The sequence below is a fragment of the Cetorhinus maximus genome, chromosome 16 (assembly GCF_964194155.1).
Source record: "Cetorhinus maximus chromosome 16, sCetMax3.hap1.1, whole genome shotgun sequence".
Lineage (NCBI taxonomy): Eukaryota > Metazoa > Chordata > Chondrichthyes > Lamniformes > Cetorhinidae > Cetorhinus > Cetorhinus maximus.
The window spans coordinates 59,750,354-59,776,219 of NC_135894.1; the positions used below are offsets into that span (position 1 = coordinate 59,750,354).

General features: G+C 45.0%; 1 protein-coding gene across 1 annotated transcript in view; it reads right to left on the bottom strand.

The window, feature by feature from the left end:
- Positions 1 to 2,684: 2,684 nt before the first annotated feature.
- The window catches only part of LOC144691873 (cilia- and flagella-associated protein 47-like), a 647,761-nt gene continuing 624,579 nt past the window's right edge, over positions 2,685 to 25,866 (bottom strand). The window contains exon 64 of the mRNA XM_078560450.1: positions 2,685 to 3,190. Within this exon, the coding sequence (XP_078416576.1) occupies positions 2,966 to 3,190 (225 nt within the window). The 3' untranslated portion in view covers positions 2,685 to 2,965. The remainder of the gene's footprint in view (positions 3,191 to 25,866) is intronic.

A 25,866-nucleotide genomic window follows, 5' to 3' on the forward strand; every position in this document is an offset into this window, starting at 1 on the left:
CTATGCAGCGCAACGCGCGCCCGCCATTAATTAAAGGCCTTGTTAAGGCCCTTAAGTCGGCAATTGACGACGATTTTGAGGAGCCTGTGTGAACTTCGGCTCAGCGCACAGGCCCAATGGGCAGGTGGGTGAGTAAGTGATTTTTTAACAAACCTCATCCACTGGCGGGATGAGGTTTAATTTCGGCTTTAAAAAAGTTTAATAAAGTTTTTGTGGAATTTATTAACATGTCCCATCTCCTGTGACATTTTCACATGAGGGGGACATGTTAATGATTTTTTTATTTTTCTATTTTTAAACTTTCACAACCTTTCAGCGATCTCCCTGAGGCACCACTTAGCCTCAGGGAGATGTGCACTCTTTCGTGCGCATGCGCGAAAGAGTGCACTCTCGCAGTTGGGGAATCACCCCCCCGCCTGCACAGGAAGCGCATAACCCATGTAAAATGGCGGCGGGGCCCATTTCAGTGGCAACAATCGGCTGCCCGCCCGCTGCCAAGTTGGTCGGGCCCGCCTGCCCGTCAAGGGCAAAATTCAGCCCTATGTCATTCGAGAAAATTGGCACCAATTCAGAATTGGCTGAAAGGATAATGGACTATATGTTGCTGCAAGGTGTTTTGGTAGGGAAGGCTCTAGAGGTGTACTTTTCTCTTTCAGTGAAGCGAGGATGTAAAGACTGCTGTACTCAACACTTATAAATTGGTGCCAGAGGCCTACAGGCAGGAATTTAGAAATTTGAGAAAGAGAAAAGATCAGGTCTATGTTCAAATTTTCCAGGACGAAGGAAATGGTGTTCAATAGGTGGTGTAGGTTGATGAAGGTGGAATATCTAGCTTAAAGAGCTACAGATGGGATTATCTAATGTATGATGTAGATGATGATATACCACTGACATCAGTCAGTCATGAGAGAGGTTGGAACACCATGCCCATGAGCAGCATGTCTATTCTGTAACATGTTTAGATGCAGTGTTAAGCTGATGCCAGAATATGACTACAGTCTGTCTAATAATCAAATACCACACCTAGAGTACACAGAGAGAAGGACCATTTCATAACAGAACTTCGATAAACTTAAGATGATGTTGGTGGACGAATTCAAAAATCTTGTCCCTTTAGGGTTAAGGTCTCGCCTGGAAGATCACAATGTTTATGAAATAAGGGAGGCCTTGGTAATGGCAGATGATCATGAGTTAACTCATAAGGTGATTAGTGGCAGGCCTCACTCTAGAACCTTCCAGAGAAACTGGAATGAGAGAAAGGTCAATGATGAGAAGAGGTCAGGGCTTGTTGAGAAAGATTTAAAAGGTAAAGACCCAGATCCTTCCCAGGTTAGTAGAAGTGAAGGTTTGGAGGACAGGTTAAGTTCAAGGGAACAGACATGTTAATTTTGTTACAAGAAAGGGCACATGAAGGCTTAATGCCATAAGTTAGACTGTCAAGGGGTTTCCCCCAGATAATAGTGTCCTGACTAGTAAAGTTCACGACAAGCAGGGATTCTCCCCCACATTCACTGAGAGGGTAAACTGAGAGATAGAAAGCTATAGAGAATTTTTGCTTGTCTGATCCCCATTCTCTTTTATGTCTGGATGGATCTAGAAGTACAAATACACATCACTAAAAATTGTGATGAAGGACAAAACCATAACAAAAGCAAACCAAGCACTAGGGTTTAACTCTGGAGGAATAGAATTGAAAAGTAGAGATATTATGCTTGAGTTGTATTGAGCCTTGGATAGATCACACTTTGAGTACTGTGCGCAGTTTTGGTCACCGTATTATAAAAATGTTATAGAGGGACTGGAGAGGGTGCAAAAATGATTTACAAAGATGACACCAGAACTGCGAGGTCATACCTATCAGGAGATTAGGCTTTTCTCTTGTAAAGGGAAGACTGAGGGGTGACCTTTTGGAGATCTTTAAAATTATGAAAGGTTTTGATAGAGTAGAAATAGTGTGTTTCTACTTGTGAGAAAAAAGCAAAACAAGAGGCCATTAATATAACATAGTCAGCAAGAAATAAAATAGGGGATTCAGAAGAAACTTCCTTACCCTGAGAGTGGTGAGAATGTGGAACTATTTACCACAAGGAGTGGTAGTATAGATGCATTTAAGGGGAAGTTGGATAAGCATATGTTGGAGAAGGGAATAGAAGATTATGCTGTTAGAGTTAGATATGGGAAGAGGCTCAAGTAGAGCATAAACAGTGGTAACGACAGGTTGTGCTGAATGGTCTGTTTCTGTGCTGCATTTTCTATATAATTCTATGTGAAAGCTTTTCCTTTGCATAAATAACAATTACATATAATGTAGTAAATATGCCAGCTAGTGTGAGATAGGGTATAAAATAAAAATACCACTATAATCAAAATTACTTTTAATTAAGTATATTTTATGTAAGATTTAGTGATAGAGCTGTATCATTCTATGATTCTAAGTATGCTTCCCACTTTTTTATGTTCATTTAACATTTTTGCTAACATTAGAGAATGGAAAAAAATATACCAGACTACTGTTTTATCAAACATAGGAGTAAATACCGTCTGCTAACAGATTGACCAATAATTATTTCCTCTGGTATTTGAATCAGAAGATAGGCATCAATTTCAAGGTTGCCAGATTTGTTGGTTTTGCTGATAAGCTAGTGTATACATTCAGAAAATAACACAGATTGGGCAGAATATTTGCATACTCGAATATATTTTATATAAGAATAAAAGTGAATACAGTGAGAATTTTTTTAAAGCAAAATAGCTTGAATTGATGACAGTTACATTGAAAAGATTTATTGGAAAAATACAATGTATTAGATGTAATAAAGCAGCACACACAAGATCACAGTATTGATAAAAACATATCAATTTCTTCATACAAATCAGTTATGAATGATAGGCTTTTATTTGCACAGACAAAACAATCTACATTCTTCAGAAAATGATGCACAATGAAATGTAACTCATTTCATATTTACTTTGTTCTACTTGTTTTATTTATAGTGACTAGGGGAGCGCCTTTTAGAGGAGAGGACACTGCAGTTGTTATCACTTTGAGATTTTCTTGGATGAAGTTACGTTGTTGTACTGGAACAGGGTGCTTGAAGTCAGTGTGGGTGATTTTTCCATGCTGAATGTTAGGAGGAGTGTATTGGGGATCCAAACCATTGATCTCATACATCCATTGCATATCCATTGTCTATAAATACAAGTGACAAGAGGTCATGCAAAATTATTACTATGCTAGTTTCAGTACGATCCTATACATACAAAATGCTGAAATTCTAATTCTAATGACCCCACTCCACCGCAATTAGGGCAGGTCTCCTCTTTGCCCACTGAGTCCAACACTGGCCCCACTAGAATTCCTGCGTCTGCTCATTAAAACATTTCCCGGTGGGACGAGGATGCAAGTCCTACCAATGATATTAAGTTTGAGAGCAACATATTTCCATAGTAGGTTTCAGAGCAACACACTCCTGGATAAAGCAAACTGAAAGGAAGCTCATTTCATTGGTATGAGGAGAGAGCTGGCTATGCTTGATCAGGTAAAAGTACTAAAAGTTATGGTGATAAACAGTGGGAAATGTTAAAACAATTAAAAATATTCAACAAATATACATCAGTAAAATACTGCAGATGCTGGAAATCTGAAATAAAAACAGAAAATACTGGAAATACTCATTCTTCTGATGAAGAGTCACAGACCTGAAATGTTAACTCTGTTTTCCTCTCCACAGATTCTGCCTGACCTGCTTAGCATTTCCAATAAATTTAGATTCCATTAAAAGACAAAGCAAACTCAGTAAGAAAGATCCGTCCATGGCTTATTAAGCAAATTAAGGATAGTAATAGATTAAAAGAGGTGTATCATGTTGCAAAAAAAGTAGTAAACCTGAGAATTGGAAATTGTTTTAGAACCAACAAAGGGAAACCAACAAGTAGATGAAAAGGCAAAAAACAGAATATTAGAATAAGCTAGCCAAGAATATAAAGATAGATTGTAAGAGATTTTATAAAAATATTAGGAGAAGAATAGCCAAAGTAAACATTGGTCCTTTCGAGGAATAGACAGGAGAAATCATCTTGCCGAATGAAGAAATGGGAAAATATTTTGTGTCTGTCTTCACAGCAGAAGACACAAATTACATATCAGAAATAGAGAGTAACCTAGGGGCTGATAAGAGTGAGGATCTTCAGTTAATTAACGTCAGCACAGAAAAGGTATTGGAGAAACTCAAGGGGCTAAAATCCAACAAATCCCCAGGATACTGACGGCCTACATCCTAGGGTTCTAATATAGGTATTTGCAGAGTTAGTAAATGTGCTGGTTATGATTTTCCAAAATTCCCTAGAGCATTTAAGGACAGAAACCAGGAGAAATTTCTTTAAAGGGTTGTGAATCTTCAGAATTCTTTATCCCAGAGGGTTGTGAATGTTGCATTGTTTAATATATTTAAGGTCGGGATAGACAGATTTTTGGTCTCTCAGGGAATCAAGGGATATGGGGATTTGGGCGGGAAAGTGGAGTTGAGGCCAAAGGTCAGCCATGATTGTACTGAGTGGTGGGGAAGGCTCGACAGGCCATATGGTCTACGCCTGCTCCTATATCTTATGTTTTTATGGTTTTTTGGATACTTATACTAGTGAAGATTAGAACTGATTTCTGATACTTGTTATTTCAACAAATTCTGGGAGATAGAAAAGGGCTGAAAGGGTATGGACAAAATAAATATCAGGGCTACCTACATTTGGCATATCAATAGAAATTCTGCCAATTCTGTAATACAACCTATGATTTGCAGTCATCAAATGAGATGAAATCACACTGAGTTATACAGGTAGTCTAGATGAGTAGATGAGGGGTTGACACAATGCACAAGAAATACAGAGGATAAGTTACTGGAGTTGGAAAATAATATTACTGAGTAGAAGCTAGGAAGATATTAACTTCTGGCTGTTAAGTATTCAGAGCACAATCTCAGGGAACTTGCGGTATTAAGGAGTGTTTTTCATCAGTGCCTAAATCAGTTAGGGATGATAGGCCTTTATTTGTGCACTCAGACAAAGTAATCGACATTCTTCACAAATTTTAACTGACTTACAAAATAAGAGTACAATGAAATGGAATATGCTATGGAGAGTGGCTGCTGCAGCAACTTCTGTAAAAGTACTACATATCACAGAGTCCTACAGGCAAGTCACTACCTCCAGCTAGCCAGTATCGAGTACTTGGTAGCATAATTGAAAATATGGGTATTAAGGCTGCTGTTTCACGTCCAAAATGGCATTCGCGCGGTGAGTGCATAGTCTGGTGCAACTGTGCCAGATTCTTTTTGTGTAGGTCAGTAGTGCCAAGGAGCTTGTGTCAGAACCATGCAGACTAACATTTGTCAGTGTGTAACACTGATTTGACTGCAGTGGTGCTATTTTCAACATGAATGCTTCAGCTAACACCCTCTTTTAACCTCGCACAGTTGCACATGCATTCAGCAGCAGGAAGGACGCTACACCACCACTATTTAAAGGGATCAACCACTTGTTGGTTAGTTACTCATTGATTTCTATTGGTAGCTGCTCAGTTCCTAAAGTGTTTGATGATGTGTACTGCTATTTAAAGTTGGCTAAGGTGAAAGGGAATGGTACAGCACAAGGGAGAGAATTCTCCCCCCGTCAGGGGCGGGCACAGACCCGATCGACACCACCAATCAGGTCCGCACCACCATTTATGTGGGCGGGACAATTAAGGCCCACCTAGCATGATGTGCACCCAGAAGTGCTGTGCGCTCCCTGTGCAGGCAGTGGGGGGGGTCCCTGAGTCAGGAATGTACTCTTTTGCGCATGCGTGCAAAAGAGCACAGAAATCTCCCTGAGGCACAGAGGTGCCTCAGGGAGATAGGTTTTAAGTTTTAAAAATTTTAATAAAGAAAAAAAATTTAAGACATGCCCCCTCACGTGACATTATCATATTAGCGGGGACATGTCAATGAATTTTAATGAAAAAATTTATTTAATTTATAAACCCTTCATGAAACCTCATCCCACCCGCAGGGCTTTCTCAACAGCTTTAATTAGTTAATTAATGGCTTTAACAGGCCTTTGACAGTTTGGCAGGTGCGCATCCGACTTGGCTGTGTGCCTGCCGAAGTGAAAATCTAAATGATACGTGGTGATGTCAGGACGCATGCCCAAGCTGAAAATTCTCCCCATAGTGAAGACCTTGGTGTTACTTCAAGGTTCCGCTGAGACCATTTGTTTCCAATCATGGTTGCTTTAGTTTCCAACCCCTGTGGCCGCAGCATGACAGGGAGAGTGAACAAAGGAAACACAGTGAGAGGAGGAGAATGGGGAGAAGGTCCTTCAGCAGGAGGCCATATCCACCCATGGTGTTCAGGGAACAATTCTCCTATATCAACTTCAGTGAGGAACAGTGTGTTAGAGAGCTCTATTTTACCAAGAATGTGCTCATTAAAATATGACACCTGTTGCAGGGAGGCCAGCACCCTTGGAGCAAGGTGAGGGCAGCACCTGCGAGTGGCTGAGAGGGTGACCATGGCCATGAATTTCTTTGTGGCAGGCTCCAGCCAGGTTGGAGCAGGGGCATTTCCAACATCTTCCAGTTGCTGTCCACTGTTGCAAAAGGAAGGTGACGGATGCAAAGGGAAGGAAATACATTGCCTTTTCTTTTTCCAGAGCGATGCAGGCAGGGTGTGCACATGGTGTTGCCAGGATAGTGGGCTCGCCCATACTGCAGATTGCCATTGATCTCACACACATTACTTTGAAGATGCTGCATCTAAATTCAGAGATGGACCACAACAGCAATGTGCATCTGGTGTGCTCGGTTCATCATGAAGATCAGTGACCTGGCAGCTGTCATGATGCCTTCATTCTGGCCAGTCAGCTACAACATCAACATTTGAGCCACCACAAGAGAACAGGTGGTGGCTTTTAGGTGACCAGGGCTATCTGTTGATGATCTGCTCCTGATTCTGACACACAACCCATACTCACGTGGGTAACATGAATAGGTTGGGAACCATGCTATCACATAGAATGTGATTGAGCAGATTATTGGGGTACTTGTGTTTCCACTGTCTGAACCACTCTGGAAGAACTTTGCAGCACTCTTGTGAAACCAATTTGCCAATAGTCCGCTGCATCCTGCACAACCTTGCCACCATAAGGACACAGCCTATTTCAGCAGATAAACAGTGAATAGCTGAAGAGGAGAAGAATGAAGAGGGAAAGGAACTGAAGGAGCAGGAAGAGGAGGAGGAAGAGAGGTGACAAACAACATATCCCCTTTCTGACCATGCTGTCTATGATCAGGTCATCTGACTGTGGTAGCAGTAAACACAACCCGAATTCCCTGTTCAATAACAGTCCCATGCCTTACCAACCATCAGCTATGTACCATCACAACATCCTCTTGGCCTAAAGCTGAAATAAAAGCCACCAAAAAACAATACTCCAAATCAACTTAATCAAACAAATCATCCACTATGCCATACAAAAAGTCAACTAATCACCCTTGTGCATTTCCTTAGTACCTATCTTGCATGTGCTTACCCCTGTCCTAGTGTTCCTATGCAGTGCTACACCAGTGACCACAGCCTGGCTGGCAAAGGCTGCTGACTATCAGTGGGGGAAACCATAAATGGCCTTGCAGATTGAACTTGAGGAACTCCAGCCCTAGAAAAGTCGATTTTGGATTGTACCACCTCAACATGGGCAAGAGTAGTCTGGGTTCCTGGCTGACAGGCAACAAACAAGGGCACTGGTGGAGTGACAGTGGTGGGAGAACAAATGCTGCCATCCTGAGAGAGCACAGCAGGTGCATGCTCCATGGAGCCACTGTCACTCCTTGGGGTAACATCTCAGCAATTCTAGTAATCTGTTGGAGCACAGATTGCTATGCAGCTGTGAGAACTGCAAGCCCCTTCAAGCACTGTCATGATGGCAGCAAGCTGAGCTTCCATGGCTGCACCTAGATATCGCGCGGCTTCTGCTAGTGCTACAAAAGAAGCTGAGACATTGGTCAACAGACACCACATCATGTTTGAATCACTCTGTTCTCATGAATTTGGCCACCAGTTCCATGCTGGAGGGAGACAGGAAACTATGGGCCAGTTAGCCTGACTGGGAAAGTTCTAGAACCTATTATTTATGAAGTCTTAACATTGTACTTACAAAATCATAGTATGATCAGACAAATCAACATGGTTTTACAAAAGAAAAATTGTGTTGACAAATTTATTAGAGTTCTATGAGGATGTAAGTAGTAGAGTAGATAAAGGGGAACCTGTAGATTTAGTATACTTGGATTTCCAAAAGGCGTTTGATAAGATGACACACAAAAAGTGAATAATCTGGATGGAGTTGGGGGTAATATAATAGCATAGAGAGAAGATTGGTTAATGGACAGGAAGCAAAGAGTAGGGATAAATGGGGCATTTCAAAGCTGGCAACTGTAACTAGTGGAGTGCTGCGAGGATCAATGCTGGGGCCTCAAATATTTACAATCCATATTAATAACTTAGACAAAGAGACTGAGAGTAATGTAAATAAGTTTGCTGATGATACAACGCTGGGTGAGAATGGAAACTGTGAGGAGGACACAGACTTTGTAAAGAGATATAGACAAATTAAGTGAATGGACAACATGGTGGCAGGTAAAGTCATTTTCATCACTAACAAAGCAATAAAATTTTAGTCCATTCTGATCTGCCCAAATCAAAATATTTCACATACTCAACACATTTCCATTTTATAGGAATAACTCTGAATATCTTTATGATGTCCCTTAATACTTCACTCCTAACAAATTTCCTTTTAAAGTGAAATTTCTGTTATTATATTATCCATATATCAGTCCCCAATGAAGAGCTTGTCTTTATTGACAGTTACTTTCTGGTTAGTAGCATCACCCCATGAGCAAAGACCCATTCTTGATCACTCCAATTCACAATACAGCAGTCAAGATGTCACATTCCTCAAATGAGATGCATGGTCAATTAAAATGATTTAGGTGATGTTGGTTGAAGGACAAATGTTGCCCAACACTTCTTATTCTTTAAAGGATGTCATGGGATCTCTTAGATCTACCACAACAGAGGAAGAACAGCAGTAATATTTCAACAGACTGGACCGACTGGATGCTGGGATGATGTTTCCTCTGGCGGGGGTGGGGAGGGGAGGTTCTAGAACAAGGGGTCACAGTCTCAGGATACGGGGTAGACCATTTAGGACTGAGATGAGGGAAAACTTCTTCACTCAGAGGGTGGTGAACCAATGGAATTCTCTACCACAGAAGGCTATGGAGGCCAAGTCACTGAATATATTTAAGAAGGAAATAAATAGGTTTCTGCACTCTAAGGACATCAAGGGGTATGGGAGAGAGCGAGAGTATGGTTTTGAGATAGCGGATCAGCATGATCATATTGAATGGTGGAGCAGGCTCAAAGGGCTGAATAACCTACTCCTGCTTCTATTTTCTATGTTTCTATGGGCAGGATTTTTTGTCCAGCAGGTGGGCGCACGCCTGGCCGTAACGGGAGTAAAACAGTGTGCAATGACATAAGGTGAGCGTCCCAATGTCATCGTGCACCTGCGCAATACTTTGCTCGGCGGGCGTGCATGGATGCCAGAGTGGCACCTGCCATTAATTAACAGGCCACTGAAGGCCCTTAACAGTTCAACTGACTGTGATTTTTCCTTGCCCGTGCAATTTTCTGCTCATTGCATGGGCAAAACGGGCAGGCAGCCAGCCGACATTTTCACAAACCTCATCGAAGGGCTGGATAATAAGGATCAGCAGCAATGCCAGTGTGGCTGGTGAGCAGTTTTGGAGATAGTTTGCAGCTGGTTGCTTATTGGTATTAGGCAATTTCATCTCTGTTCGGGACTTCATTCTTAGCATTTCCAGGCCTTATTTCAGGACTCACTGCTGTCTGATAGGGCCCCAGGGGATTCAGACTCTGTGGACCCTTCCAGGTATCAGACAGCCTTCTGTAACCCTGGTAATGAGGACTGTGCTCTCTGCTGGAAGCACCTCCTCTGAGGAGGAAGGGAAGGGCAGAAGGGGGAGGAGGCCAGGTGTCCCAGTGCAGCTTCCAGGGGAGGGACCTGTGGGAGGAGAGGCACAGGCACAAGGGGCGCAGGACCAGCAGGAAGTCCAAGGCGGAAGGGGCCACAGAAGACACCACTATTCTGCTGCCAGGGTTTACAGGCAGCAATGCAGCTCCTTCAATATGTCCGAAGTGCAATGCCAAAGGAGACTCTGCCTCTCAAAGGATCTTGGCCTCCATTTGTCAGATAGTTGGGCCTGCGATAAGCTCCAACTGTGTGGATGGACACCCCATGCCAGTGGCTCTGAAAGTCACAGTGGCCCTCAACTTCTATGCCTCTAGCTCTTTCCAGGGCTCAGTGGGGGGTTTGTGTGGAGTCTCCCACTCAGCTGTCCGCAGTTGCGTCAAGCTGGTGACAGAAGCTCTGTTCAGGCGGGTACTGACCTTTATTCTTTACTGTATGGACAAGGCCAGCTAGGCTGAGTGAGCCAGAGGCTTTGCAGCGATTGTTGGGTTCCCTGCGTACAGAGTGCCATCGACTGCACATGTGGCCATTAAGGTGCAAGCGGGTCAGCCCGGTGCCTTCTTCAACAGAAAGGGCTTCCACTCCATGAATGTGCAGATAGTGTGTGATCAGAAGGTGCAGATTCTGCAAGTCTGTGTACGGTACCCTGGCAGCTCCCATGATGCGCACATCCTCAGACACTCCTAGGTGCCGAGGCTGTTCAGTGCTCCAAGCCCAACTGGATGGATGGCTGCTGGGTGACAAGGGCTATCCGTTGAAGAGGTGGCTTATGATGCCTCTCCCCCACCCAAGAACAGAGGCAGAGAAGTGTTACAATACGAGTCATGCCTCCACAAGGGCGGTGGTAGAGAGGACCATAGGGCTTCTCAAGATGCATTTCCGATGCCTGGACCGTTCTCGGAGAGCACGAGAATAATCTCCAGAGCTGGTGTCACTGATAGTGGTCGCATGCTGCGCTCTCCACAATCTGGCACTGGCAAGGGGGGGCCCACTGGAGGAAGAGGATTTTGACGCAGCTGCACAGGCCACAGAAGATGAGTCCAGGAGTGAGTCCGAAGATGAGCATGGTGAGGAGATGCTGAGAGCATGGAGCCAGACCTCAGTAACTCCAGGGAGGCAGGGACACCAGGGATGCCTTGATTCATCGTTCCTTCAGCTAGGTTACCAAAGATCAGCTTCAAACACATGCCAGGGCTGCCTCCTCCATCCCAGATGTCTGAAAGGACCCTTTCATTTGAACACAAAGAACACTCAGTGCATATGCAATAAAGTTCAGAGCCATATAGGTCCAGCATTGCATATTGGCATACCCTGCACCAATAAAATAAAAAGGTGAAGCATACTCAGGCCATGATGACAAAAAACAAAATTTATCTCATTTGGACAATCCAAACTATTTACATAAACTTCTCTGGTCTTCATTTCCAGACCAGTATAGATAAAGTAAACATAAATTAACATAAAATCGCCCATGATCTGTCCCTCTTGTGCTCATGGTGCCTTTAGCTTACACTTGCGAGTGCTATGTCAAGGTGCTCCCCCCTCGCTGGCACTGGCATTGGGGATAGCCTGCTGACTCTGCTGTCTTGTTGGCCTTGATGACCTTGGAGGTCGTCCTCTGGCCAGTGAAGCCTGTGCTTGCCCTTGGGAGGGAGCAGCCAATGCCACGCCTGGCATTCTCCAGTCATTGCAGCCTCATCAGATGCCACAGTCACTGGCTGAGGGGTGGAGGAGCTGCTGCCATCATCTCGTGATGAGGAGCCCACAGAGATTACAGGTAGCTCGTGTGCCAACATGAGGTCACTCTGGACCTCCCTGCACACCATTGATGGACGGGCACTTATCTGGGGTACAGGGTGCCTCATCCATCTCCCACACTGCCACTGACCACCTGAGGGCAGTGCCAGTGTCAGGGCTTACAGGTCCGAGCGAAACCCCAGAAACACCTCGTTCTGTCCCTGGAGCTGCCTTTCCATGAGAGTCGCTACTCTCTCAATGGAGAAGGCAGTGGGCTTGTTCATGACAGTCAACGCAGTGCTCATGCTCCGCATAGACTCCTCCATCACGGAGACCATGGCGTGAAGACCCTCATGGATCTCCACCAGATTCTCTTGCACTGGACATCCAACCTCTGCTGCCTAATGGATGACTCCAGAGGCTTGTCATCAGCCTTCGACTGAGCATCGTCCTGGTCCCCAGCAGTCTTCCAACTGCCAGAGCCCTGGGCATTCTCTGCCTCCGTCTGTACCTCAAGCGACTGTGAAGTGCCCTCACCAATGTGCACCAAGATCTAATGCCCACCGAGGTTCTGGTATCTGCGCTGGTGCCTGCTTCAGAGAGTGGGTGTGGCGCAGGTGAAAATGACTCCCGGTGGTCCTCTGGTGTCAGGGGTAGTCCTTTGGGGTCTGCAGATCGGACACCTACTGGTGAACCTAAAAGGGAGAAGAAGGACATGTCATTAGTTAAAGTCATCACACTGTCACTGCCCATGCCAGGCACATGGGTGAGACAATGGAGATCTGCATCACAGTGCCACTGTCTTTCAATTATCAATGGGGACTCCAGGTTCGATGCTCCCATCAATAAAGAGAACTAGAATGGTTGCACAATCCGAAAGACTCCCCTCTGTGCTCTGCACTCTTCCCTTCGTCTGGCACCCCCGCCTCTCCACGCCCGGTTGCACGGGGAGCATGCCGGCTCACAAGCTCGAGGGCGCCCTGCTCAAACCTGCTGAGCAACAGCAGGTTAGGAGGGCCTCTGCCTGTACACGCCCTCTCGGCTTGGTTATGGCTCATCTTCTCCTGAAAGGACAGAGGAGCATTGAATAGTCTACTCTCTATGTGCAGCGCCATTGCAGCCTGGCCAACCCCACTTGAGGAACACATCTGAGTCGTGGCCCTCGAGCCACAAGGCACTCAGTCCAAGCAGCCAGGGCTCACCCCCTTGGCCAGCTCCAGCATGATTGACACTTAGCACTCAGACTCTAGCACCCATGAGGTCCATGGGAGGATGGCCACACCTTAACACTTCTGCACACTGACCCATGCCAACATGGTACTCACCCTTCCTGAGCAGAGCAGGTCATTGAAGTGCTTCCGGCACTGCACCCATGTGCGCCGCACCACATAATGGCTGCTCACCAGTGCTGCCAACTCCTCCCATGCCATCTTGGTGAGGTGCAGTGACCTCTTTCTTCCATCTCTGCGGACAAGGGTGTCCCTCCTGGCAGCCACCTCCCTCAGGAGGACAGCGAGGCACTCATCAGACAAGTGCAGGGCCGAGTGCCCACCAACCTGCCCTCCTGCCTGGCGTTTGCAGCCACACTTGACTCCTTCATTACAACGGCAGACAGGCGTCCTTCTCTGGCAGCCTTTGTGGGGCTGCCTGGGCCGTTTTTAAACTGGCCCTTGGGTAGCCATTGGACCCGGCGGCTGATAGGCCCCGGCCCCTGCCCCCGCTCGGCCCCTCCTGACGGGTGCAAAGCCATTTTTCACGCTGGGCAGGCCTTAATTGGCCTGCCAGTGTGAAATCACAGTCAGGGCCCAATAGCAGGCGGCGGTTAGTTTCACTGCCACACTCAGGCCTGCCCCCCGCGCCCACCCGATGAGGGAAAAATTCTGTCCTATGTTTCAACACTTTTACCAGTATTGCACTGGAGAATGAGCTGTGATTATGTGTTCAAGTCCTGGAGTAAAGTTAGAAACTGCAACCTCCTGACTCTGAGGCAATATTAAAACTGAAGTAGGGTCCCATGTGGAAATACATTTGTGCCTCTCTGGGGCACCTGCTGGATGCAGTGGAAGGCCACCTTGATGTCCTCTACCCCCTGCTCTGACTGCAGGAGGTCCACCAGAGTCACCAACCTGGCCTTGGAGGTGGTGGCAGTGGTGGTCAGCACCACCAGAGCCCAGAGAAGTCAGCCATCCAGTGCAGGAAGAGGATGAATGATCCCATCCGTTCCAACAGAGTAAATCAACTACCTCATTATTCAACTTACACGCTCACAAACCCCTCACCCATCCACAGGGATCTCACACCTCAAGGGACAACACCACTAATTCTCACACACACTCACAACTCCATCAGGCTCATATCCTCTAGAGCTTACATCCTCATCCTGTCCATGGCTCCACTCACCACACAAACATTCCATGCAGTACCGTGCATCCTGCTCACACTCTCTCCATCTGTTTTCATGCAGGAGAAGCTGGCTCACAACAGCAGGGAGGTGTCCCAGACCAGAGGTAGAGTGGCCCACATTAGGCCCCTCATTCATTTTGAGGAGCGTGCCATTGCGCTGACTGGTGAGGACGTGGACTGTGTCTGTGGTAATGGTAAAGTCAGCAGCGAACACCCACATGAGTATCCTGAACCACATCATCCCTTTCTCAACGCAAATGTGAGTGCTCTCTCTTCTGTTTTTGACTCTGCTGCCATGCATTTATCATCTCTACTTTGGTTCACTTTAGGTTCTCTGCCAAGTGACTGACGCCACAGCCAGCAGTCCCTCAGCTCCATCCACATCCTCATCTCCAGCAAAGGGGACCTCTCCTCCATTAAAAGCTGGAAATAAGCAGCCTAGAAGACCCATATCAGAGCTTACCCACTCCGTCCACCAGCACAGAGACACACACCTCTGTGGGACCTAGATCTGGAGCAGGCTTAGGGTTCACAATCTGGTGGTTACTGCATTGACATGTGTTCGCAGCAGGAGGAGGCAGGTTCAGCCAAGTTTCCTGGCACTTCGAGGACTGCTGGGGATCAGGCATCTGTGAGGTCCGAGTCAGATGATGATCCTCTGGATTTGACCTTCCAGCTCATCATAGAGAGTCAGCAGAAGGCAGTGGAACATCACACAGAGCTGTTGGAAGCCCTCAACAGAGTGGCAAGTGAGTCAGAGGAGTGTGTCCGCTTGTTCTCTAATGAGGAGGTGCACATATGTGCGCGAATGGAGGTCTCCATGGGAAGGTTGGTGGATGCCATGGAGACCCTGGTTCAGCAGAACGTGGAGGTGTGTACAGACCTGCGCTCCATCGCAGTAGCCATGGGTGAGTCCTGCAGTGGCGATGTGAGTGGGAAATGGGGCACCTCAACGTCCCTCCAGGTCCTCTATCCCCTCAAGGTGTTAGGCCAGAGCCCTCGAGCACCTGAAGGGAGAAAGAACGACAACTGGACACCTCCGGGTCATCCACTTAGGAATCTCAGAGGCTGTCTGTTCTCTCCGAGTCCCCTTTGCCTGTGACCCCCCCTCCACCCCGTCCTCTGTTACTGCAGAGGGAGCAGCTGGCCCACAGGAGGACGGCCAAAGCAAGCTGGGACCCTCAAGGCCTCGGCTGTCCAGAGGATGAATGCCGACATCATCAGAGGCAACAAGGCCAACCATTGTACAGGCTATCTCTACCCCTGCTGCGGATGTCAGGGCAGCACCTTAATTTACAGGCTTCATAAGTCCTCCCCCTGAATTCCCCTCACCCTCCATCACTAGCAGTTCAGCTACATGCAGCTGGACGACGAATGATTCTGGAGGGAGAAATGTCTGTGTGTATGGCAGGGCCTTTCAGAGTCTCTTGCAAGCACTCTCCCATGCATGCAGAGCCTTCATCCATCACAGTCATCGCACTGTCCCGAGCCTTTTCAGTGCTGCCTACTGGGGTTCTCTTTCAGTTGTCCATCTGAGCTGAGCTGTCTCTCCACCCACTGATTGCACTGCCATGCAGCATCTGTGCCTGTCCAACACAAGGTTCCCCTCGCTTTCAATTTGACAAATATGGTCGCGGTAAAGTTCTTGATTAGCTCCCCCATCCTTTCCTCTCCCCTAGTCACCTATGTCCTTTCCCCTATCACAGTGGACCCCCCACCCTGGGTTCACCTTCCATCTCCCCACCATCACCTACCAGCCCTTGTCATTCCAGGACGTCCAGGTGAACATGCACGTTCCCTACCTTCCTGAAAATCCCACCCCCGTCCACATTGACCTCCCTGACCTCCTCCTTCCCACCCCCAGGGTCCATCAACCCCCTGAGTCCCCATCAACCATCCTCACTGTCCCTCATACTGTTACCGATGCATCCTCACCATCCCACCCAACCGGCTCCCTCTGCCCCCTCTCACACTCACCATTCCCTCCTAGCATACCCATCCCCAGGAAGCAGTCATTAACTCCACAGACCCCTCCCTTGCATATTCACCTGGACAGCGCTCCCCATTACTCCCTCATCCCCCAAAATACCTTCCCCCCCTCCAAACTCCCTCCTCCTCTGGACACTATCCCCCCTCAGAAGTCCCACCCTTGCACCTTCGCCCCCCCATTACACCTATCTCCCAACTTGCAGCATTCCCCCCATTACACCCTCTTCCCCGGTATACCTTCCCAACCTCATTCCCCGAACACCTTTGTTACCCCCTCCCCACCTCAACACCCCCCAACACCTTCATCTCCCCCCCCCAACCTCATCTCCCGCGCTCCCCCCCCCCCCCCCCCCACCCAGTACACCTTCCTCTCCAACTCACACATAGGCCTTCCTCTTCCCCCCCGTTTGCCAATCATCTGTAGCTGCCTATGGCTAAGACTGTGATGTTCTGAAGCAGACCAGACCTGAAGTATCAACAGAGACCTCACACCTTAAGTGAGCTGTTTTTTCTATGTTTTTCCTTGTGTTAGGAAATAGAGACCGTTTAACTAAGTTACATTTGTATTTTCTGGGTGTTAGGAATGAGTTTTAGCTTTAAAGTTTAAGTTTGATTTGTATTTCTGTATCTGTCTTATGAAAGGTCAAATTGAATTTTAGTTTCACTTTGAAAAGATGCCTGCATTTCTAATGAGGTTTTTTACAACTGCACACTAAGTTAAGCAAACAAGAGTAGAAGAATTGGGCAGTTGCCTAGCAACAGGGGTCTAGAGAGGCAGGTCCCTCCAACAGACACACACAGAAAAACTATAGAAACAGCAATTTTAAGTTCATTTTGAAGCCAAGACCCCAGAGAGACTGGACACTGGGAGAGGGAGCTGCAGATTTCCCAAAAGAACCAAAAGGTGCCAAGGTCGAAGAAATGAGACAGAAACGGGAAAGTCCAGAAAGTCCAAAGAAGACCTTCTAGTCAAAGGAAGGACAGGAACCTGGAAAAGGTCCTGTTAATGAAGTTAAGAGTGAGGGGCAGAGAGAAAGGCTCTAAGCTTCAGATTTAAAAAGACAACCGCAGAAAGCAGATTTAAAGTGAGAACAGCTTGCAAGAGGCAAGAAGGTCCAAAGAGACAACTAAAGGTCTGTAATTCTTTGCCATGGGCATGTGAAGCAGTGGTACTGTTGATGGCTGAGTTGGTGAGAGAGAGTGCGTGGAAGACAGCTTGAATGTACCCAGGGAAGGAGAACATCAGAAGGAGAGTTTGAAACCCTGGAGGTGAACCTTTGCGGAAGGCATCTGAGAGAAAGTGTTGGTTTTGGAGAAGATTCCAAGGCGAGGTCTTGGAGAGTGGAGAATGGAAACCCTCGTGTGAAGGATGAAATTCAGTGATGCTGATTGGCTCACGGTGTGACAAGCATCCGGGGGAGTTGAAGAGAGATGCATTGTATCTGGTTGAGATGGCATCTGTCACTTGCTTTCAGAGCGTGGTGTGTCTGACCACGGGGTGCCATAGATTTACACAGACTGTGTACTTACTGTGGACATTAGAGTATAGGATAGCTTTTGTAACTTGTGTTATCCTCACAAATCTGTATGTATCTGTAAAGATATAGTTGTGGGTGAACGCGTATTGTAATATAGTTCATCTTTTCTTGTTGTAAAAGTTCATCAGCTGACTCCTGTGACTCTGTTCTGTAGCTACACTCTATGTATCTAAACAAACAAATAGAAGTTAGGATTTATCAAGCTGGGCTCCATCCTGGGATCGGGCTTGACCAGGGGTAATCTCATCTGGGATCAGAACAGTTAATAGATTAGATAAATAATGGTCAATAATATTTAGTATCTTTAAATTATTATATATTATGTAACCTGTTCTCAAATAAAATGCATTGTATTGTATACTGTTAGTTTACTGAAATGTACATTTGCAAACTAATTTCATTTCTGGAGAAACAAACAGAAGACAGACTATGGGGTAGAAATTCATTTTGAGTAATGGTGCTAAATGGGTAACATCAGATGGCTGTTGGTAAACAGAGTGCCTGATTGTCAGTTCCACTGCAGTTAATATTGCTCTATGGAAATGTGAGGTCCACTATCATAACCTGAACCCATACAAGTGGATAGAGGCTATCGAGGACTGGTTTTGCTCCACCTAATACACTGTATATGCCTGTTCCTGAGGCACTAAGCAGAGGAAATAGCAGAAGCAATCTTTAACACTGACCATCTACTCCCTTCACATTTGACATGCAATTCCTGGTTTGGGTGGGAAACCCCATTTAAATTATCTTCACATGAAACTGTGGGATGTTTTAGTCGCTCCTGCTTGCTTTTCTGGGGACTCCACCTGGCAATTGCCTACTCTGAAGACTGCATGTGCAAATGAAAATTGATTGGAAGATATTATTGTTTGCCTCTTCATATTAGATTTTCTGTAATTGAGATGCCTGGTACTTAATAATTATTTCTTCCCCTCTTCTAGAGCATGGCAGCATCGCAGAACAGGAGGCCTCACACAGATAGACTAAAATATATCTGGCAATTGCTTTGATACAAGCTTTTGAGGTCTGCATCACTGTATAAGTTTCTCCCTCCTGTATGGTGTGAGTGCTGAAAACCAAATGGTTCTCACAAAAGCTATTCAAATGGCCTTGACTTGTAAATAAATCTAAGCTCAGATGAGGTCAATTGAGCACGTTAAAAAAATGTTTAGTTTATATATTGGAAGAGTTGTTGAGCTAAATATTATTGCATTAATTCTAGCCTTCTAATTACATTTGAGTTTACCATTTCTTTAGGTATTGAAACTTCACTTTGAATTAAGGAAATGTCCCGTTAAGTACTATAAAGGAAACTGTTAGATTATTGATGCCTTTATTTTACATTTCAGTGCTGTAAAATGAATTGTGGTATTGCTGCAGTAGGAGGTGCCAAAATTAATCTAAATGTGTTGGCTTTACTGGAGTCTCCATGGTAGCCAATGCCCAGCAACAGGTGTAATCTGACTCTGAAGAGAGAAACACTGTCTTTTGTGGTTGCAAGTGGATTGAGCAACTCAGCTTTGCCTGTACAGGCCAGCCACTTTGTTTATAACCAGCTGCTCTGTATATCATATAGCCAGATATCAGTAACGTTAGGTGACCAATCAATAACTGAGAATTTCATTGTATAATTTGTTTTGCAATCTAAAAGGGCACCACATACCAGCAGCCAAGGACCTGTTCTACAATATGAAAAGTGACCACAATACCAGCAATGCAAAAGCTACCAGTGATAGCAGCCTGAGATCTGTCAAGCAATATAAAAGATGAGCATAGTATCAGTAGCCTGGGGTAAAATGTTTTGAAAAGCAGTTCTGTAATCTTAAGAGATTAAGTGGTTGAAGGGGTGAAACTCATGCTAGCACAGCTCTAGAAAAGAACGTAATTGTGTAGTTTAATTGTACAGTTGCCAAAGCTGAGATTTTTCGTATAAAGATGCTTTTACTTTCGAAACTTTTCTTTTGTCTTTTTATCAAGCTCATGAGGATTGATGAATGGAAACTGTGAGCAGTAATGCTGCTTATGGTAATATAAGATGACAAAGCTACCATTTTTATAATTAACACTGAAAAACAAGCTCCTACTCAAAGTGGATACATTCAGGGGCCAGCACCTCTTTCGTATTTTCTTTTTAAAAAATAAAAGCAAGTCTGAAAGCTTAAGCAGCCCAAATAGCCAGTTTTCGAGTTTAAGACTGTTCCCATGACAAAACTCTCCTTTGTTAGCCTTAAATTGCCTCTTTTGAATCCAGAGTACGAATGCCACATTCAAACTTCATCAATGTATGGAAGTTTACAGTTTAATTTTATTTGTACAATGCAGCAAAAAAACACAGCAAACTATTTTTCAGCATTTTTTAAATTGCCTTAGCAACCTTCAGAAAAAAGCAAAACTAAGTAAGAGTTCTTCCACTTGAACCATTGCAGAAAATAAGATTGTTGAAATGCCCTAATTGCTACAAGGCGCAATTGCTCCTTGAACATTAACAACATATTGACAATTACTTGCCTTGCAAAACCCAATTAGGTTTCAACTGAAACGGCACATGTAACCTATTCCACAAAGCTAGACTTAACTTGCCCTTATATTTAAGGGGTCACGTGAACTTACCAGTGACAGATTCCATTGCAAGTTCCACAGCTCCACTCTCATACATGACCAGGTACATTTTTTACCTCCTGAAAGGCTGCATTTTAACTTAAAAATAACTCTGGTAAAATAGCCTAATATTATAACTGCATTATTTCTATGAATGATGCTTTTTTTTCATTCATTCATGGGATGTGGGAGTCGCTGGCTATGCCAGCATTTATTTCCCATCCCTAATTGCCCTTGACAAGGTGGTGAGCTGCCTTCTTGAACTGCTGCACTCCATGTGGTGGTGTAGGTACACCCACAGTGCTGTTAGGGAGTTCCAGGATTTCGACCCAGTGACAGCGAAGGAATGGCGTTATAGTTCCAAGTCAGGATGGTGAGTAGCTTGGAGGAGAACTTCCAGGTGATGGTGTTCCCATGCACCTGCTGCCCTTGTCCTTCTAGGTGGTAGCAGCTGTGGGTCTGGAAGCTGCTGTCTAAGCAGCCTTGGTGAATTCCTGCACTGCATCTTGTAGATGGTACACGCTGCTGCCACTGTGTGTCAATGGTGGAGAGAGTGAATGTTTATGGATGGGGTGCAAATCGATCCGGCTTCTTTGTCCTGGGTGGTGTCAAGCTTATTGAGTGTTGTTGGAGTTGCACTTATCCAGGCAAGTGGAGAGTGTTCCATCACACTCCTGACCTATGCCTTGTAGATGGTGGACAGGCTTTGGGAAGTCAGGAGGTGAGTTAGTTGCAACAGGATTTCTAGCCTCTGACCTGCTCTTGTAGCCACAGTATTTATAGGGCTAGTACAGTTCAATTTCTGGTCTTAACTGGCATAATACAAGCATTTTTAACATGTAATTGTGGCTAAATGGGGCCCAACATAATTTAACATGTATAAATTTAACACATTAAATATCAGGAAGATTGGAGCCATTGTCTTTGGTCCACGCTACAAACTCCATTCCCCAGCTACTGATTCCATCCCTCTCTGTGGCAACTATCTGAGACTGAACTGGACTTTTCTGAAGAAGGGTCATACGGACTCGAAACGTCAACTCTGTTTCTCTCTCCACAAATGCTGTCAGGTCTGCTGAGTTTTTCCAGCATTTTCTGTGTCTGTTTCAGACTGTTCACAACCTTGATGCCATGTTTGACCCTGAGATGAGCTTCTGACCTCAGGTTTGTGCCATCACTAAGACTGCCTGTTTCCATCTCCATAATGTCGCCTGACACTATCCTTGCCTCAGCTCACCTGTTGCTGAAACCCACTCCATGCCTTTCTTACCTCTAAAGTTGACTATTCCAATGCACTCCTGGCTGGATTCCCACATTCTACCCCTCTGTAAACTTCAAGTCACCCAAAATTCTGCTGCCTGTGGCTTTGCTCACGAAAACCCATTTAGCTATCAGCCCTATGCTTGCTGACCTTATTTGGATCTGGGCTAAGCAATACCTCTGTCTTAAAATTCTCATCCTTGTTTCCAAATCCCTCCATGGCCTTGTTCCTCCCTATTTCTATTATCTCTTCAGCCTCATAACCCTCCAAAATATCTGCGTTCATCTAATTCTGGCCTCCTTTCTTCAACTCCCTAAACCTCTCCACCTGTCTACTTCTGTTTCCTTCTTTAAGATGTTCCTTAAACTGTGTCTATGGCCAGGCTTTTGGCCATCTCCCCAAATGTCACCTCATGTGGCTAGCTATCAAATTTTGCTTCATAATGCTCCTGTGAAGTGCCTTGGGATGCTTATTACAGTTGTTGTATCTAGCATAATTTAATATTGTATTTGAACCATGCATTTAGTCCCCATGCATTCCTGGTTGTTAATATCATTCAAAGCAAAATAGTGCATGGGCAGTTCTATTAATGCTCTTTGTTCCGTTTTTGGGGCACAAGAACTTGGAAGATTTTCTGCAATGTTTTTTTCCAGTTTTCACACTCTCCAGTTCTTTTAACATTATCCATACAACGGAATTGGAGGTCTGAGCAAACAAATTATAAGTTTGAATCCCTGCTTTGAAAGGTATTTGAAAACAACTTGGTCAAATTTCTTCTCCAGTGTTAGAATTGGCAGCAAGTGAGTACGAGTTCATGAACGCTGAAGTTGGCCCATTTCTAGGTTCACTGTACCTTGCATACTGTCGGCACGCTGCAGATGTGTGTTATGCCTGGGGTTGGCAGTTTGCCAATGAAGGGTAGAGAAATTTCATGTTGCGGCAGCTTTCGATAGCTTGAAGTTACTTAAGAGACAATGGCTCTGATATTAATCAGAAGGTGGCTTCCAAATGGGTCACGTGGGGGTTGTGGAATTCTGTAGAAAAACCTCGAAGGAAGTTTAATGGATCAAAATCTGCGATCACAACTGAGTTGAAACAATTAACTTTGATTTCCATGTTTTGTGTCTCCAGCCTGCGCAACGGACAATGCTGCAAACCCACATGATGCAATTTCAGCTGTATTTAAAGGGACAACAGAAAAGGAAATTGAAGGTGTTCACATAGAATGAGGGATTGACCCAGATTTAATGATGCATCACCAGAATTACTGCTGGAGGCAATCAGGAGAAGGAGGGACATGCTTTTCCCCAGCGATAGGAGGGAAAACCAATGGCTCTCACCAGGAAGACATGTGTGACAATAAGGTGAGGAAAGCTGGAATGGCTCCCCTCTTTCCACAGTTCTGCATTTGAACACAAGTTCTTTTTAAAAAAGGATACGCTTGCCAATTGTGCTTAACTGTTTAGGTGCTGTCACTGTAAAAGATGCAGACAGGTTTTCTGAGAAGAGGATTGTTTTTATTGTACTGAACCCAGTCTAAGAAAAATAATAGAAACGCTCAAACTTACATGTACACACACACACACACACACACACACACACACATACTCAGGTTCACACATGTAAAAATAGATTACAAACTGGGAGGATAGATTAAGTGCTATTTTTGAAATCCAATAAAGATTAAATTGATATGGTTTTCATAGACTGATGCCTTGGATGGACCCAGGCTGAGCTTGGTGGTCCTTCTGGGCTCGGCATAGAGGCACTTTAAAGATGTAGGCAGAAGATTTATCTGTCCTTCTGGAGACAGCAGCTGCTGAGTCGAGGTATTTAAAAAAATCCAAGCCTCTGGCACATGGATAGTCAAAAATAGCAAACAGGATTCAAGCTTGTAAAAATAGGTGGAGAAAGAGGGAAAGGGCCACATAGAGGTCTTCTGTTCGTTTCCAGGCTGGCTTGTTTCCCCCTTGTTCTTGGAGCAAATAAGATTTGTTATCTGAATTCAGTTTCAGTCATGTGATTACATGATTACTACTTCTATTGTCCACACAAATTTTCAAAGTTAGAAGCCATTGCTACACAATGGGGTAATGGAAGGTGGCTGTTCACACCTACTTATGATGAACTGGTTCCTCTACAGTGCTCTTTTTTTCAGTGTCAGTCAGATAGATGGAGTCTGGACTTTGAGTTTTGTGTAAGTGCACAGACAATAGGAGGTATGAATTCCAAAGATAGTTTCCTCTCAGCATGTCCATTCAACCTCACCCAGGGTCATTTAATTAAGAACTTTATGAAGACTTGAAGTAATTCTGAGTCTGTGCAGAAATTATAAAAGTTGCCTGAGGCTTGGCAGCCATCTGGGCAGCTTCTGTTTTAGTCCTCTTAGATTTCAGACGAGCAGTGCGAAAGCGAGAGGCCAGGAACAGGGATATAAACAGTGCAAAGAAGCCGAGAGTTTAGTTGATGGGCATCAGGAAAGAGTGAAACCAGGAGTAGGGATATAAACAGCGTGGAGAAGGTGAGAGTTCAGTTGACAAGCAGTGGGAAAGAGCAAGGCCAGAAATACGGATATAAACAGTACAGCAAAGGTGAGAGTTCAGTTGGTGGGTAATAGGAAAGAGTGAAACCAGGAGTGGGGATATAAACAGCTATCCACTGCCGCCAGGTCCCAGGCAAAACCTGTATTCGGAAAGAAAAATCGAGGTGTGACATCACTGGGAAGCAGGTCAGCGATTGGCTGGTGAGTATTTCCTATTTATTTTCTCTAAACTAGGGAATAAACTGGTGAGTCTTATCTTTCTTTTTTTAAAGCAAGGCTTATTACTCATAAGGTGTATTAAGTATTATTAGGGTTTATCAGTATTAGTGAGGTTTATTAGTACTGGTAATGTTTATTAATAGCAATGGGTTTATTAGTATTCATAAAGGTGTATTTGCAGTAGTAAGATTTATTAGACATATTAGAAGGGGAGGCAGTGGCATTGTTGTATTGTCACTGGACTAGTATTCCGGAGACCCAGGGTAATGCTCTGGGGACCCAGATCCGAATCCCACCATGGCATATAGTGAAATTTGAATTCAATAAAAATCTGAAATTAAAGGTCTGATGATGACCACAAAACCATTGCAGATTGTCATAAAAGCCCATCTGGTTCACTAATGCCCTTTAGGGAAGGAAATCTGCCACCCTTACCTGGCCTGGCCTACATGTGACTCCAGACCCACAGCATTAGAGGTTGGCTGTTAAATTCCCTCTCAACAAGGGCAATTAGGGATGGGCAATAAATGCTGGCATGGCCAGCAATGCCCACATCCCATGAACGACTAAAAAAAAGGCAAGTTTGTTAAATAACAGAGAAAAGGCAGGGCTGCCACAACCTCTACAGTACACATCCTCTTCAATGTGCAAACTCCAGGATGCTTCTCTTATCCTGGGTATCCATTTGTGCAGGAAGTGACGTCAGTTGCAGCAGTTTGAGTTCCGGATTTCAGAACTTGAGCAGTAGCTGACATCACTGCAGGCATCCATGAGATTGAGAGCTTCGTGGATAGCATGTTTATAGATGTGGTCACCCTGCGGCTTAAGAGTATGTAAGGAGAGAGGGAATTGGTGATCACCAGACAGTGAAGTAAAAGCAGGCAGGGAGTGCGTGAGTCACCTGAGTGCATCCCTTTCTGCAAGAAGTATTCAGTGATGGTGCATCTGGGAGGTGCAGCTAGGGCCAACTCCATGGCACCAAAAATGGCTCAGCTGTACAGGAGGTGTACAAGGAAGACTGGAAGAGCAGTAGTGATAGGTGATTTGATAATTAGGTGAATAGATAGGCATTTCTGTGGCAGCGGATGTGAATCCAGGATATTGTGTTGCCTTCCTGGTGCCAGGATCAAGGATGTCACTGAGCGGCATTTAGGGGACAGTGATCTTTATATCATAAGGCTTAGGCTGACTGTGGAGAAGGACAAAGAACAATCCAGAGTAATACTAATTAACTGGGGAGAGCCAACTTCAACGGGGTAAGTACTGATCTGGGACGATCAAATTGGAGTCAAATGTTGGCAGGAAAAATGGTAGCCGAGCAATGAAGGGATAGTTTGTGCACAGTTAAGGTATGATCCCTCAAAAGAAAAGATTGGGGAGACAAAGCCACAGCTCCCTGGATGACAAAAAGGGATAGAAATTTTTATGACATATGTCAGGTAGAAAACGTAATTGAGAACCAGGCTGAATCTGGAGGGTTCAGCAGGAAG